We start from the raw sequence: 16,003 nt of genomic DNA on the forward strand, positions 1-16,003 counted from the left end.
CACTATAATATCGAAGCATAGTTTAGTGAAAGATAGTCACGAAGAAAGTGAAGTTAACAGTTAGGTTTTGTTGTCTATTGTTGTAGGGCTTATAATATTATCCCAACAGATGCAACTTTCACTTAACATTTCTAAATGTTTCATTTAAAATTCAAAGACGGAGTCAGCAAAGGCCAAAAATATACCAAAGGGTTGAGCAATTCAAAGTCATTTGATGTGTGTTTGTATTAGTGGGCCCATTGATGGCGTAAAAATGGCGTCTTTATAGTTCATCCTGCATCCTGCCACATTGTAGTCATGCTCCAGCCAGTAAGAATGCATTGCATGACACACACACAAAGACATAACTTAAAAATAGACAATTGTCGTACTCAACATCTATGAATGTAAACAAATGTGTCACCAGTTTACTGAGTGCAGCTGCATTAATTAAAATGAAGTCTTAACCACCAATAGTTGAGCAAAACTCCACTTCACAGTCACACTGCAACCCCCCCTTTAATCAGCATCAGACAAATGGCTCTAATCGGAAACCCATCCTGTAAACAACAAATTACACTGACAGGCCCAGCCTGAGGTCATAAACTTGATACAACAATTTGACTATAAATCACAGTTTCAAGTGAAATCTTCCTTTGGTGAGCTTGTATCACAATTACATTATAAACTAAACTATCTGTTTTATGTTATGTTTGTGTTCGTGGCTCTAAATGTATCATCTCCTATCAGGTGAGAGTGTACTGACAACAACAAATGTGATTCTGGGAAAAGCCACACTGCCACCATCTCTTACCAGAAGCAGAGAGGGAGGGGTCAAGGAAAAAGCTCTTAAAACCAGTACCTCCCTCCCTCCTTTTAGTTCCACCCTCCTCTTGCAACCAGTTGTCTATTTCTTGAGGGTTGTGAATACTATATCAGTGCCCAAGCAAAGACACAATTGTACATTGTCTTCAGAGTGTGTGAGTATATATATGTTTTGAGCGTCTACACATGCATATAGCAGACTATGTATTTATGAGTGAGGTCTATGGTGGCTTAATCCGGTAAACGGTGTCACCAGGCTAATTGAAGGCTAATTAAAGCCTGCTGGTCTGGTCCCATAAACCTGTCTGCTACCTTCTCATTTCACAGTCTGTCCCGCTCCCTTCATACATAACATCCATGCATGCATGTGACATACACCACAGGAGCATGGACTGTGCTAGAGCCCCAGACTGCAGGGTGTTTCACACTATTCTGAGGTTAATTATTTAAATATAATTGCAAAGTAGGCGAAAATCATTGCTAAGAAGCAATACACACTGTAATTTTTCTTGGGCATTGGGTATAAAGAAATATGTGGGTATACAAAAACAATCAACATATATTATTAAAGAAATGCTGGTATCTTACTTTGGCAAAGCGGCAGAGGCGTAGTGCATCCTCCCACCGTGCAGAGGTGCTGTATTCGTGCAGGAGGGCAGGGTAGGGAAGTACGCTGCTGTACACCAGTGAACCGTCTCCTTGGCGTAATGTCACCTTTGTGCCAACGTAGTTCAGAATGTGGGGTGCACGGCTGAACTCACTGAGCACACACACACACACGCACACACATCAGAGTTAAAACAAATACATGCGACCACATCCTCAGTGTGTCACAGAAAAGTCAGCGAGGATCTTGCCTGTTTGCATATTTTGACAGTTGGCATGAGAACAGTGTAATTGTTTATGCCGGAAAAAATGATTGACTGTTTAATAACATGTAGTGCAATAAGTTTTAACTAGCTAAAACATTGATTTAGTGAGATAACATGTACAGGATGATGGATAATGCTAATTAAGAACAGAACTTAATGATCATGTCTTTTTTTTAACAATTTGCATATGTTTATGTGTGTTACTTCTACAAGGAGTAAATTCTAGCAGCCCATCACATATACAAATTTCTTGAATTAATTAATATACTAGCAGTGCTACTTTTGTAATTTGCACTTGGTCCAACTTGCTGTCAAACCTTGATACATTTAGAAAAGTGTAGCACTTGTTGATTTTTTAGTTCTTGCCACTTGGTATTTGGGGTTTCCCCAAATTTGGATTCTTGAGCATCAAAATGGTAAAACAATGCATAGAGAGAATCAGAATTAGAATAAATACACAGTACAAGCACAAATAAAAAGAAATATATAAAGCCAAGTGCTCAGAGTAGTGCAGCAAACATGCAAAAGTAGTTTAGGATGGGCTGTATAGAGTTTAGTCACTCTGCCTTAGCACCTCCTGTGTTGGCTGAAGTGAGGACTTTTGGGGAGGAAGCATTGTACAGCCTGACAGCTGCTGGCAAAAACGAGTGCCTAAAGCACTATGTGTTGTACCTTGGGGAATGAGCTGAAAGGTGAAAACAAGCTGCCTCTATCTCTCTTCTTAGCTCTTATTTAACATATTTCACTGTTACTTCTCCACCAGACACTAAAGCTATACTTTTATACTCCTTGTAACAAGTAACACTGGCCAGCTTTTAATTTTGTAACGTGCTGCATCCATGAAAGCATCTTACTCATCACGCTGGTGAATAGTGTCAAGTCATTATACACTAAAATGCCAGTATAAATATGAAAGTAAAGGACTGTATAGTTTACCTCCCGTCCTTTATGTACAGTGTTTTTGGTAGTAGTTCTTTGTCAGTAAAGACAACACTTGGGTAGTACCACACTGTGAACTGGTTGTCTTGGATGCCACACAAGATGTTAGCAGCATCATTCCATGCCATACTGTGAACCATGCTACCTATGAGACAGAACACACACACATAACAACAATCTTATTATCCAATGTTAGTTACACTGGCGTATAAAAACACAGAGTCACTACAATTCTTTGCCAAGTGAGTTCCCTGCTGCCTGTCTCACCGATTTTGCAGATTTTGGGTTCTCGTCCAAGATGACGCACAGAGGTCAAGTAGAGGTCACGGTTCTTGTCTATCAGGGCAATTTTCCTCTCAGTGGAGGGGCCGCACTGATCCAGAGCTATCTCCACCACTTCCAGCTACATATAAATGCAGACAAACAAGGAAAACGGTACGAGGGGAACAGAGGAGTAAATGATGGAAGGAGGACAAAAGATCAGGAAAAGAAAGGCTGGGGGAGAGCAGTTTATACCGAGATCCAACAGCCTTTCTGCCAAGTGTGTGCATATGAGAGAGAGTCAGACAGAGTGGGTATATGTGTGTGTGTGTGTGTGAACCTGTGTGTGTTTTTGGCCGGAGCTTGCTGGCTTTGGTGCAGTGTCTTGGAGCTGTGGAGTACTGGCAGACAAAGCCATGCTGACAAACAGTAACTACTGCTACCTCTACTTCTTTTCCTTCTATTCTAATTCTTTCCTTCTTTTTGTCTCTTTACTATATAGTTTTACTCCAAAACCCTTCCCTCATTGTCTTGTTTTGTTTTTATTGTCTCTTGCCTTCTGGATATGTGTTGTTATTTTTAAGCAAATACATTAATTCTAAAAATACATACTATTCATCAAGTATAGACATATTAATGAACATTTGCCTGTGCATTAATGACAGGAAGAGGCCCCAGGCAAAGAGTAAACATCTTCATCAGGTGATTCATGCGGAGGACATGGAAAATAAAGAGCTGGGTCGAGCTAGCTCAAGTATCCCTGTACAATATAATGGGGGAAAATGTCTTAATATAGTCTTGTTGGGACGCTTACTGCAACAAAACATGGTTGGACAAGCTACGCAAAGCGATAGTAATGATTTACTGTCAGCATTTTCCAAAAATTTGCTTTCCTTTTTTAAAAGAAAAAGTCTTAAATAACGTCATGTCAATAGAGTCATCTCACCGTGCTTGTCCGGAATAGAGCTACATCTAAGAGCTATGCTGGCTCAAGAAAAAGCATAAGATAGCACTCATATTCTTTTCATAAACTGATCCCACCAGCATTTAAATGTTGAAATCAATACCTTTTATTGGATTCCGCCCGATCAGTGGAATCGCTAGCAAAGGTAAATTTGCTAATTTGCACTGTTGACTCAACAACAAACCGTTGTGACAGCACTGACATTTGAGGCAGTAGAGACACCACAAAGTCTAAAATAGAAGAAGCTAATTGGCTACGGCACCCAAACCACATTATGGGGTCACTATGTCACCAAGCTTCTAACAACACCTATTTTGCAAGGAGACACTGTTTCAGCGCTGTTTCTGTTGTTAAAGTTATCAAGAGCTCTTACGCTGGCACTTGGCAGTTTAATGATGCAGATTATGATGTTGTCAGTATTATTTTCACTTTGCTCAAAAAAAGTCTAAAATCTAATCATTTTTGCATTGTTGTTTTGGAATCTGACTTATAAACACTTATTAAAACACTGCATCTAACTGTGTAAAATACTGTGCATTAAATATTTGACTAAATATATAATTTGGAACAATTAGCTTGTTACACAACAATGAGTCATTGTCATAGATAACTGGACTGTGTGTAATAGTGAAATAGACCAAATGACTTTTCACTCTAACGCTGTGTTTTAAATGAAGAAATATTATATTAACACACATCTGGACATCAGAAAGCTTCTATTATGATATCATATTGTTATAAACACAAAAACCAACACATTCTGAACAGTTGCCATGACTAGAACAAAGTTTCTCATCTTGTTCCAGATCTGCTGGTCCTTCACACCCTAAAGTCTGTAAGACATTTTCTAAAATGTAAGGGCAAAGTGATCACAAGCAGCAGATATCAACTGACTCAATGATTGCTCACTTCTGGTTCAAATTAAAAGACAAACCAATGGGGCTGGAGAACTTCCATGCTGCGGAAATGCTTTTGGACAAAACAAGGACTGAAGATCACCCACCTTGTGAGTTAAAGGCTTTCCATCACCAAGGGCTTTTCCAGTCAGAGCATCAAAGAGAAGGATGACTTGTAAAGGGAAATGGGAAAGAAAACATAGTTAAAGTGCAGCCCATATGATTAGTAAAAATTTAGCAGTAGAGGTCCAATCACCTTTTTCGTCACTCTTGTCTCGGATGGCGATGGTGTCGTTACTAAGTGAGACACACTGGGCATTTAGGATGTCAGCTCTCATACCAGGAAACTTGGGGGAAGATATCAAACGACCCTCGTAAGAGAATATATACAACCCTGCTCCATCCACTAATAGAAAATGTCTGGGAGGGAGACATGAGAGGACACAGTAGATTAGAGTGGAAGAGTACTGTATATGATAGAGATGAGAGTGGAGGAGAGCAAGTAGAAAAAAGAAATAGGTAAAATGCAAAAGAATAAAGAGACAATAACAGTTAATTAACTGACATAAGCAGGTATATTAAACATTTACTGCACATCAACACAGCGTTAACTTACTCAGTGAGACTCATTGAAGTCAAAATGGCCAGTAATCTATTTAGTTCTATGCTGAGTGTTGGGGACACTGCACTGGAGTATTGCACAAGAGCTACTCATATTAATCTAATTTCCCCCAGTGGTTTCACTCTCAGCCTTATTGTATGACAGGGCTGGCTAAGCTAGAGTGTAGCCCACGTGTGTTTGTGTCTATGTGTGTGTGTATTTTTGGTTGGCTGCTGCCTGATGAGTGGCCAGTGCCGAGTAATGAAGCATTAGAGAAGCTGATAGACAATCCAGCAGCCTGTTCTCTCTCTTGTTGCACTGCTCCTGGAATAGAAAGACTCACTTCTCTGCTTGCAGGATGAGGCTGACTGTTCCCTCCTTTAGGTCAAAGATGAGAGGAGTATTCCAGTTTCTTGAGCTGGCAAAAATAAACAGCACAACCACACACAGCAAAATTTGAGAAAACACAGACATTTAATAACTAAGTGCTACATCTGGCTTAACTGCTGACAAAACCATGGAAACAGGACCTAGAATGGAAAGGTAAGGAATTATGAAAGACAACAAAATTAAAGAAATAATAATGACATGATAAGTGTAGGCGTCGCCTGTGTTCTTAATCCTGCCATGTCCATGAAGTGAAGTAAATACTCTTTAGTATTTAACAAAATACACAAATACACAGAGGTCATCTTCCAAACACTAGTCTTATATAAATGAACACATTTTTGGCTATTAGGATGAGTTTCTCTGTGTTTATGTTTTTCAGTTTTCTGGGGTTTTTTGAAAATTCATTTTGAACTTTTGTAGGTTCATTTTGTAGGTTTTTCTAGCTACATGGAATTGACACTCATTATATTCCAGTTGCATCCAAAGACTATCCTCAGGGTTTTGTCAGTAGATGTAAAAAAATGAGTCTGCTTTGCACAAACCCTGAAATTCTGAAATCATAAGATGAGAAAATTCAGACCAGTGCAAATAGGGGATGCAATGATCAAAGGAGACAAGCAAAGGGAGAAGCAGACTACTGACTTGTAGACATAGCACTGGAGGGAAGTGGCGACCACTAGGTGACCGTATGCCAGAGAGGCTTTGATGACTCGATCTCTAAACTCCAATACGTCCACTGCATCGTTCAGCACATTCCTCACCTGTAAAAAAAAAAAAACAAAAAAAAAAAAAAGGAGAGGAGAGGAGAGGAGAAGAGAGGAGAGGAGGGGAGAGGAGGGGAAAGGAGGGAAAAGATGAGTTAAGTGAATAAACAAGAGCAGGGATGACCTAACTTCACAGAAACTACTAAGCAGGCACAAACTTTATACTAGTGAGCAAACAGCATTTAAACACGCAACCAACAAAGGAGCAGACACTGGCTTCATTAACAGAGAACTAAGCACAGCCACATAAACATGCATTTATTTTTAATATACACAAGAAACAGTGTACAGTATGTCCAAGTATACGTAGGTCAACTGTGGTTAGAGAAAGCAGTTTTTACTGTTTTAAGTGTGTGCATGCAGTGGTTGGTAGTCATTTTTTCACCTGCATAGATAAATACTTCCCTCTAGCTCTCTCTGTGAATGAATGAATGAAAGGGTCTTTTCCAGCACCAGGTGAAAGGTGGGGTTATTTTTACAGCTTTACAAATCTTCCTCCTCTGCTCCTTCCAGCAAGCCAAATTTACATGCAACACAACCAGGAATAAAAAACATTTGACCGCAAGGTGGTAAATTTAGCTGGCTGATTCACAAACCACTGGCAGATGTGCAGTTTTAAAACGGACTGCGAGGAGGAGAGGGGGAGGAGGGAGACAGAAAAGCGCCTGCAAGGCTGAAAATAAATGGCTGATGACCCGACTTTGTTTGGTTTAGAAAAACTGCACTTGGTAGAGATGTCTATGGCAAATAAGTGCACATGTGTTGGCACACATGTATGTGACCTTGTTTCTATAGGTGTGCGTGTGTATCCGTGTCTTAAAGTATACAAGTGTGTGTGTATATGTACACTTGGGTGTGTTAACCGCATGTAAACGCTACTTGTGGTTAGTGTGAGTTTAAACAGTAGAGAATGGTGGAGCGAGGGAGGCAGCTAGACAGGCTGGTCATTGTCATTGCAGGGCTGCACACTGGCACACTGGGAGGGTCCTACTATAATATATGGCCACAACTAGCCAAGGCCTGGGAAGCATTTGCTTTTCTACATAGAATATTCACTTATGTCTTTACAGTGTGCCTATGGCATTGGAGTAAATTTCAGTTCTGTTGTCACGCCAATATAACTGGGTTGTCTGTGTTAATGTTTAGCTGAAAGTATTTCTCATATTTCCTCACAGATGAGTTTATTTTCAGTGATCTTTGTTTCAAAAATATAGTTTTAACATGTAATAGCGTAACTCTTACGACAGACAAGGAATCAAAATGGGCTTCCAGTGTGATTTTTTGTATATACAGTACGTGTAACTGCATAATTTCTTTAGGTTTCTTTTTAGTTTCTGTCCTTGATTTGGATCATGTCAGTCACTTGTTTTGTTTTATCAAATAAATTAAAATTAAACACTGGCATGAATTCCAGAGTCTCTAAACAAGACAAAACTATTTTTTTTTTAATCTGAAAGGGAAAGGAGTAGGAACATAAACACTGGTATGTGATCCAGTCTTTCTACCTGCATGGTTCTCCTCTTTGTAAGGGTGATCACAAAGTTCTTCCACTCCCAATGCTGCTCCACCACATGGGCAAAAATGACATGTCCATTGCCACAGGCCCCGGCCAACTGGGTACCGTCTGCAGACCAGGCCAAGCTGAACACGCTGCCTGTGTTGGGTTTCTCCAATGCATAGGACCACTGAAGGGATGGGTGAGAGAAAGGAATGGGAGCAAGAGAGAGAACAATATGGTTAATGGCTACAGATATTTATCTACTATTTTAAACAGTTACCTTTGGGGCAGTTTAGGAACTAGAGACAATGTGAAGAGAAATGGTGAGAGTCAAGAGCTGTGTGTGAGCGCTTTTATGTGTGTATGTGCACATAATGTAAACTCCACGAGAAAGACAGAGACCCAGTCAGTCAGTCATTGAGCTGTGATGAACTGTGAGACACTGAAGGAGTGCTTGGCCCACCAAGTCTAGCACTTGCACTCATAAACATACACTCTGCTATCCTCATCTGTTATATACATGGGGGTCAGGGAAGAAAAAGGAGGGTTTATATATAAGCCCCCAAACTGAAGCTAAAAACTAATTAACAAGAAGATTTAAATAAGACAAAGCCTAAGAAGGACGAGGAGGAAGACTGAGGAGTAAAGAGATGCAAGCAGACATAAAGTAGCAGAAGGAGGACTCTCCCTTTTGTCCTCTGGGTTGTGCCAGCTTGCACTGACTGTAGTTAGTGATGGCAAAAGACATAGCTGAGAGATATGCAGCCCTTAACTGTCTAAGTTGTCTTAGACAGTAAAGGGCCTCTCTCATCTTTCCCCCTCTGTATCTCTTTTCTGTAAGTAATCATATTTTTTTGCTATCTTTTCTCTATTTATTCTTTCTCTCCACTTTTGTTTTTTCACTCTCATGTCCCTCAAGTGTGTCGGGTTAACAGCCAAGTCCATTACAGTATTTTTATTCGACATGATTCAATTGAGACTGGATATTCCTGCAGTTAAATGTTTTCCATTTGATGATTTTCCAGTATAATCACTCATAAGGCCAAGCAGCAGCTGGATTAGCAGAATTAGTTAAGAGAGTTAAGTTAATAGTTAAGTTTCTATCACATTTAAATATCAATTGTTGTTGCCTGTTGTGCAAACCAGGAATCATTCTGCAATAACTAGCACTGAATTTCTTGTATAACAGGCTCTTTTTTGACCAGTCAAACTTTCTCATCCTCCCCGGCTCTGCCTTACCTCCCCTCTTGCCTTGGACACAGGTGGCTGACTGATCTGAACTGAGCTACAACCGAGTTTCTCAGCTGTGATCTTCCACACAAATGCATGCATTCACACTGTAAACTGCTTATGAAGGGAGAAAAGTGCTAATGGTAACCTAGCCCTGCCTGCTTGCCTGCAATGGAGAGACAAGTGTGGTGCAGCAGGCCAAGTGCTGCGGTGAACCTTGGAGCAAAGGCCTCAGTGTGTTCGCTGCCTCATACACATGCAGCTGCGGGATGTGAGGTGTATCGTTATTTCCTCTTCGTTGCCTCTGACAGGGCTAGAGGTAACAGTCGGCAGGCTACAGGTTACAGGCTGGCTGCTTTGATCTCCCTCCCTCTCCTGGACCTCCAGTCTTCCTCTTACACACTCCACTCAGCTAGTTTTGGTCAGCACCCTCCCAGCAGTTAATGTCATATCAGGATCTGAAATAGCTGCGAGAAAAAAAAAAACTTTCCCATGTGGACAAGGAATAGTTCGTTAAAGTTAATTTATTCTATTTACCCTCCCCCACCCCCCTTCCGTTTTCCTTAATTCAGCTTCAAGCTTCCTTACATATAAATATCAAGAAGAATTAGCATTTCTTTATGTAAATATTTTCTTTATATACATTTTTTTCTCTTTTCCCAACTTGAGTGGAGGTGTGCTTGCATCAGCTCCACAGTTAAGCAGCCTGGACCAGCGTTTACAATAACAAGAACGCTCATTTATTCTTCTGCTAACATCTTGAGATGGCCCGCTCTGTGTTAAAGCACCCTGGGGGAAAAGGAGAGGGGAGGGATGGAAGAGAAAGGGATGGATAGATGGAGGGTCAGAGATGCAGCTGAATGTATACACCAGACTGTAATGAAGCAGGACATATGATATCGGCCTGAGGAGCACTGCTGGATCCATGCTTACCTAATGCTTTTAACACATTGAGCCATTTGACTCTTTCTCGAGCCAGCAAGCGAGAATGTGTGTGTGTGTGTGTGTGTGTGTGTGTGTGTGTGGACAGGGGGAGTTATCTTTGTGCGTGTGCAGTACTTCAGCACATATGTAGTTTGTGTATGTGTGTGAGAGAGAGAAAGCAAATATTTAATTAAGAAGCTTGTTAAGAAGTATAAATACAGCAATAACTATTGCAGTATAGGAACAAAGGAAAGTAAGAGAACAAATAGTGTGCTAGTATGAAGGGAGAAATTAAGTGTGAGTTCACATTTCGCTCTCGTGAGTGTCCAGTGTCTGCTTTTTAAGCTGTGTGTACATGTGTGTAAAAGAGGTGAAAATCCTCTGGCTTGTCAGAGTTGTCAGCCAGTGTTTGACTATGGGACACGGGGGGGGGGGATTCCTATTGCTCTCCTGAGACAGATGGACTGGGCCAGGAGGAACCAGGGACACAAAAACTATTTCCAGAGCAGTACTCAGATACAAGTTCTCTACACGTCTCTCTTTCATCTACCTTTCTTTCATTTATTCCCTTTCTTTTTAACAGTAAAAAGTGTAGATACTCGGACATCTGCTTGCCTAACAAAAACCTTGTTAGGAAAACATCAGAAAGTTGCATGGCCACACTGAGGTAGCTGCATAAGACAGAGAACAACCTAGAAAGCCAACTCTTCTTCTGCATCCTCTGCTATTGTCAGTGGACAACAAAAGGCATAGAACAGGCACAGTCTAGTTGCTTTGCTTGGTCTCGGCCAGTTAAATCTCCAGTTTTTCACATTTAATTCTTCATGTTCAATTATTTTTTTTTGAGTGCTGCCAAACACAATTTGAAATTGCACTGAGACAACCATTTTGTGTTCTCTCACATCATATACATATATAATTATGTCATAAATACAGCAATCAGCAAACACAATGAGAAATCACAGAACTTTGGCTTCATTATATTTCTGCTATGTAGTATCTGGCAGACATATGGTATCATTATAGAAATGCTTCTTTTTTGCACACTACAAAGCCAAACTGGTGTTTTCAGATCTTAAAAAGGATGCAAGACTAATAATATAAAGGGGTGGGGGTGAGACATGACTATTACAAGAAGAGGAGAGATGGAGGAGACAGAAAAACGGGAAAGCAGCAGGAGGAGGTGAATCAGCCAGTGGCAGCAGATTTGGCAACTGGTTTTATTGCAGCTCAGAGGGGTGGAACTCTACTGGATACTTGAGAATTCTACTGGACAAGGCTGAAAACAGATTTAAGATTAGTGCAAAAAGATATTATACAGTGAGAAGAAAAATACATGCAGACATGCACAAAGAGTTTATAAAGGCCAAATTGAAGATTTAGGAGCGGGATATGGAAGGTGAGTGACGGCCTTCATTTGGCTAACTCTGGTCAGTGAACCCTGTCTGTCCATAATGGGCAGCTTTGTGGCCAGAGAGAAGGTGGCAGACATGACGTGTAGCTCTGAGGTGGAGACCCCTCAAAACTTAGAATGAGCTCATACAAACAGACCAAATACATATAGCAGTAATGTATGGCTATGCATGTAAGTCTTGGTACACACTGCGATGTGGATGAAAACACATGCCCACACATGTTCTTGTGTCAAAGTACTGTGTATGTGTGTATTTGTGTGACTCAGACACGTGGCAGGACACCAAGGTTGGTAGTCTAACAACTGAGATGAAGCACCAAGCAAAACACCCACACATGCATCCTGTGTGTGTTGACATGTATGTATTTATGCGACTCACATGCAGACGCTAGTTGCATAAAGGTGACAAACCTTCTGAGTACAAAACTGGTAAAATGAGCGTGCATGAAGCTGTAGTAAAATGAAAAATAACTTGACGAGGCTGCCCTACTATCAATAACTCTTTCAAGTATTCGCCTGGTTGATGTTACTACATGAACCTTTTCTTTTTTGTTTCAGCTGCACATTCAGGTGCTGATCCAAAGACCCTGGCTTCCAACATGCAATCTTCCATAGGCCCATACAGGCTTGCTGACAGTTCTACAGACAATGGCACATTTGCGCACACATGTGCATGCACACATTCAAAAAACACAGCAAATCTATTGACACACAGCCTCTTTAGAGCCTCTTTACAGAGTGTGTTTGCTCTCCACCTCCTCTCTTCCTCCTCCTCACTCTCTCTGCATTTCTCCACATATGTTTACCATTAAGACTGGCAGGTGTTGTGGGCCTGCCCCTTCTCTCTATTGTTGCCCTGTAGCAGGAGCCAAAATGAGGATGCCTGCAAAGAGGTTATGTTAAAAAAAAAAAAAAAAAAAAAAAAAAAAGAAGTTAGCTCTAGGGCAAGAACATTGTTGCTCTGAGAACCCTCAACATTATAATCCAAACTTGTTTCTAAAGACCCCCTCTGTCTCTTTTTACTCCACCAAGGAACACGGCGTAGTTATGTGAAAATCGGTGTATGTTTGTCTGTCTGTGCACATTACTCAAAAAGTGTAGTAACAGATTTGGGTGAAATGTTCAGGGAAGGTCAGAAATGACACAAGGGCCACCTGATTAGATTTTGGCAGTGACACGGCTTATAGTCTGGATCCACGGACTTGTTAAGGATTTCCATATCATTGAGATAGCAGTATGGTGTCACTGTAACTATGACAACAAGTGAACGCTACGTCAGCTGCCTGCTGATGATCACATGATTGTGATCCTACTATAAATTTACCACTGCGGACTTATTGGGACTTATTCATCGTAAATTATACGACTGAGCAGCCTTGGGGGAGTACTGTGCTCTCTGAGTGCTTTTCTTGTTCTATATGTGCTGCTTTCAAAATGGGTATGACTAACTCAGCCCTGTTATTTTTTTCAGTTCTTTCATGCCATGCTAAAAAAATCATCCCATAATTCAAGTGACAGTTGTCTGTTTCACAGAAAAGTGCCTGTGTCCAGCTTGAAGTAAGCTGGATTCCATGCTTTCCAATAATGACAACGTTTTATGACAGAAAGAAAGTATGAAAAAGTAAAAAACTATCAAGGTTACATTGCATGGTAAGCTGTTTCAGTTGGTGAACTTACTCATATTTTGGCCAAAACATGGGTCATGAAACATATTGCACATGCAGCTGATGGCAAAGACGTGGATTATGCTGCAGGAGCAGTTTGGAAAGATGGCCTTTTGATACTTTTTCTACTGTGAAAACTATTCTAATCCATTGTAACTGAAATGGAACAGATCACAGTCAATATACTGTGTACGCTTTTACAGCATCCTTTGAAAACCTAATGGTTGTGAGTATTAAATTAAACAAAACATTGATTATTAGTAGAACATACCTTTATTGCTATTAATCAAAAGCCCTGTTTTTAACTTGTTTTGAAGAAGGTGATACACAAGACTTGTCTGGTGTATGAAATAATGAAAAATAAAATCAGTGTTGGAAAAAAAACAGATAAAGAGATGAAGAACTTAGGTTGAGAGAGGAGCAGGAAAAGTACAAGAAATGAAGTCAAAGGGTAAAATGAAAGTGTGTATCTGCCCCACAGATTTACCCCTTGCCACTCTCTATGCACTATCTGCTACAGTGCTCTGGACTTCATGGCTGAGGGGAGTGAGGGTGGGCGGGGGTGGAGCTCGGTCCAAGGAAAGGGTTAATGACACATGTCTGGACTAATGGCTCCCAGTGGACCTATCTGCTGATTCAGCCCCATTACTTCACAAGCATTAAATATGTCTGTCCTGACCGCTGTCTACTCTCCCCCCCAGCCTTAATGCAAGTCAACAACATGCTAATCGGAAGGGGGGGTGGGGGCATGAGATTTCCAGACTTTTTCTGCTTTTCTAGCCCTTCATGTGGGACACTCCTGACACGCTGAAGCAAGCATGTCCGAAAAACTTGTTGACTGCCTTTAGCATCAAAAAATTAATCTGACTCCAGGACCCTGCTTGAAGCTGTTTGCCTTGGTATTAAAGAAACACACACACACAATGTACATGTAGCACATATACAGTACTGCGTACATATTGTAAATATTAACAATGAACTAAATAGTGACAGTCTTTTGTCAAATTTTACTGCTCTCATAAGCAAAATTCCTTACATCAAGTTACATGTTGTTACATAATATTATAATATGGACACACTATGCTGTGATGTCTGACATTTGAATCTCTACTCCGAAAACAACATCATGTGATCCAGTTTTAAAGATATGGAATCCTCACAAACACCCTGATAAAAATGATCTCGGAAGCCATTAAAGCCATTGAGAAAGTGGCAGAGAACAAGTTCTAAAGTTGTGCATGCACAGTGAGTGACCATTCTTGTTTTCTGAAAGGACCTTTAATCAATCCCAACAAAAAGCTGCATACATCTAGTCAAAAACTGCATTGTACAATGCTGACAAACTACTGAAATTAATTTTTTTCCAATAGCACTGAGCCCTACTTTTGACTATCTGCCACTGTCTAGTTACACTGAAGTGTTCAATTTTGTTCCAATGGTTAATCACATTATTTCATATTATACATTGCCACAAACCCCCAAATTGTTCGAACCTAAAAGTTTGTGTACAATTTGTGCACAGGTGAAAGAAGGGCTATCTTCTCTGTTAGTTTAACACTGTGCTAGTGAGCTAGTGGGAGCCGACCTAGTCCAGGGTTAACAGTCTTACATAAATCAGAACAGATGGCAGACTCTCTGCAAAGCCAGCTGGCTTTAGTTTGTCTGTGTGTCTATGTGCAGGACAGGACCTGGCAGTGCAGGTACATAGAGTAACTCCCTGCACAAAATAATCACAACATGTCTGAGTGTAATGGACACTAGACATATACAGGCAAATATCTCACCTTAAACAGACTTGGGGTGTGCATATTTAAAAATGCTGACACATAACTGCTCTTCAAAACAAAACCTATTCTAAAACCAATTCTAGATGACAAAGTGTTCAAGAGTGTAACTAAAAACAAAGCCATTTGCTTCGAAGAAACAAGGAAGTTGTTTTGAATGAAGGCTCATCAGTCTTTCGGTAGATGAGGAGACCTTGTAAATGTCAGTTTGCAGTGACCCCTCTGTGGGGGATGGGGTTGACTTGGGGTTGATTAGGATAAGGACAAGCTGGGCCTCTGTCCAGGACTGGTCACACCTATGTGTGGGAACTGCTCTGGCTGAGAGGTGGCTTCTAAGATGGACTATGCAATCAAAACCACCGCACCTTTTCTATAGATGACGCTGTCACTATGAACCTAAATACCTGTAAATTAATGTTCGCGTTTAACTGTGACATTATGACAGTCCATGACAGTTAATTCTCTTTCTGTGTAAAAAATAATTACGCAGTAATGCTACCAAATTCATATTCTTAGTCATTTTGGCAACATGTGCACACAAACATGCACACGTCTCAAAGTAGTACCTGGTACAAGGTGACTACACACATGAAAATATGTAACTTTGAACTAAACCTTTAAACTGTGGTGCCTTACATCAGGCAATGTTATGAAGAAACGAGCAAAAAGTAGCCCTTCAATAATTTGTGTGGCTGCGATTACAAGAATTACACCAAAATTCAACCAGTGGCTGTATTTACTGAAGATTGTGATGTTTTTTTCTTAGTACTACTGTCAGAGGCACAAATAAAATCCACTGTTGACTTCAACAATAACAGCCTTGCAAAATGCAATGTTATTCAGTGTACTATGCAAGTCTTTATTTTCCAAAAAGTTGTCCTTGTTGTTACAGTTTCCCTGTTTTAATTTCATCTTCAAAGTGGTCTTGCGAAGAAACACAACTGCACATCTGAGTATGCCTTTTTTAAAGTAATATACATAAGTACAATGCAACATAA

The 16,003-nt window shown here is 40.4% G+C and overlaps 1 protein-coding gene across 3 annotated transcripts in view; it reads right to left on the bottom strand.

Moving 5' to 3' along the window:
* ift80 (intraflagellar transport 80 homolog (Chlamydomonas)) overlaps window positions 1-16,003 on the bottom strand; it is a 37,243-nt gene that overhangs the window by 3,450 nt on the left and 17,790 nt on the right. For all 3 annotated transcript variants that reach the window (XM_055012488.1, XM_055012487.1, XM_055012486.1), the window contains exons 9-16: window positions 7,997-8,176; window positions 6,370-6,488; window positions 5,681-5,755; window positions 4,993-5,156; window positions 4,844-4,908; window positions 2,883-3,018; window positions 2,613-2,760; window positions 1,393-1,564 (exon numbers count right to left, since the gene is read on the bottom strand). In XM_055012488.1, the coding sequence (XP_054868463.1) occupies window positions 1,393-1,564; window positions 2,613-2,760; window positions 2,883-3,018; window positions 4,844-4,908; window positions 4,993-5,156; window positions 5,681-5,755; window positions 6,370-6,488; window positions 7,997-8,176 (1,059 nt within the window). The remainder of the gene's footprint in view (window positions 1-1,392; window positions 1,565-2,612; window positions 2,761-2,882; window positions 3,019-4,843; window positions 4,909-4,992; window positions 5,157-5,680; window positions 5,756-6,369; window positions 6,489-7,996; window positions 8,177-16,003) is intronic.

The sequence above is a fragment of the Amphiprion ocellaris genome, chromosome 7 (genome assembly GCF_022539595.1).
Source record: "Amphiprion ocellaris isolate individual 3 ecotype Okinawa chromosome 7, ASM2253959v1, whole genome shotgun sequence".
Taxonomy (NCBI): domain Eukaryota; kingdom Metazoa; phylum Chordata; class Actinopteri; family Pomacentridae; genus Amphiprion; species Amphiprion ocellaris.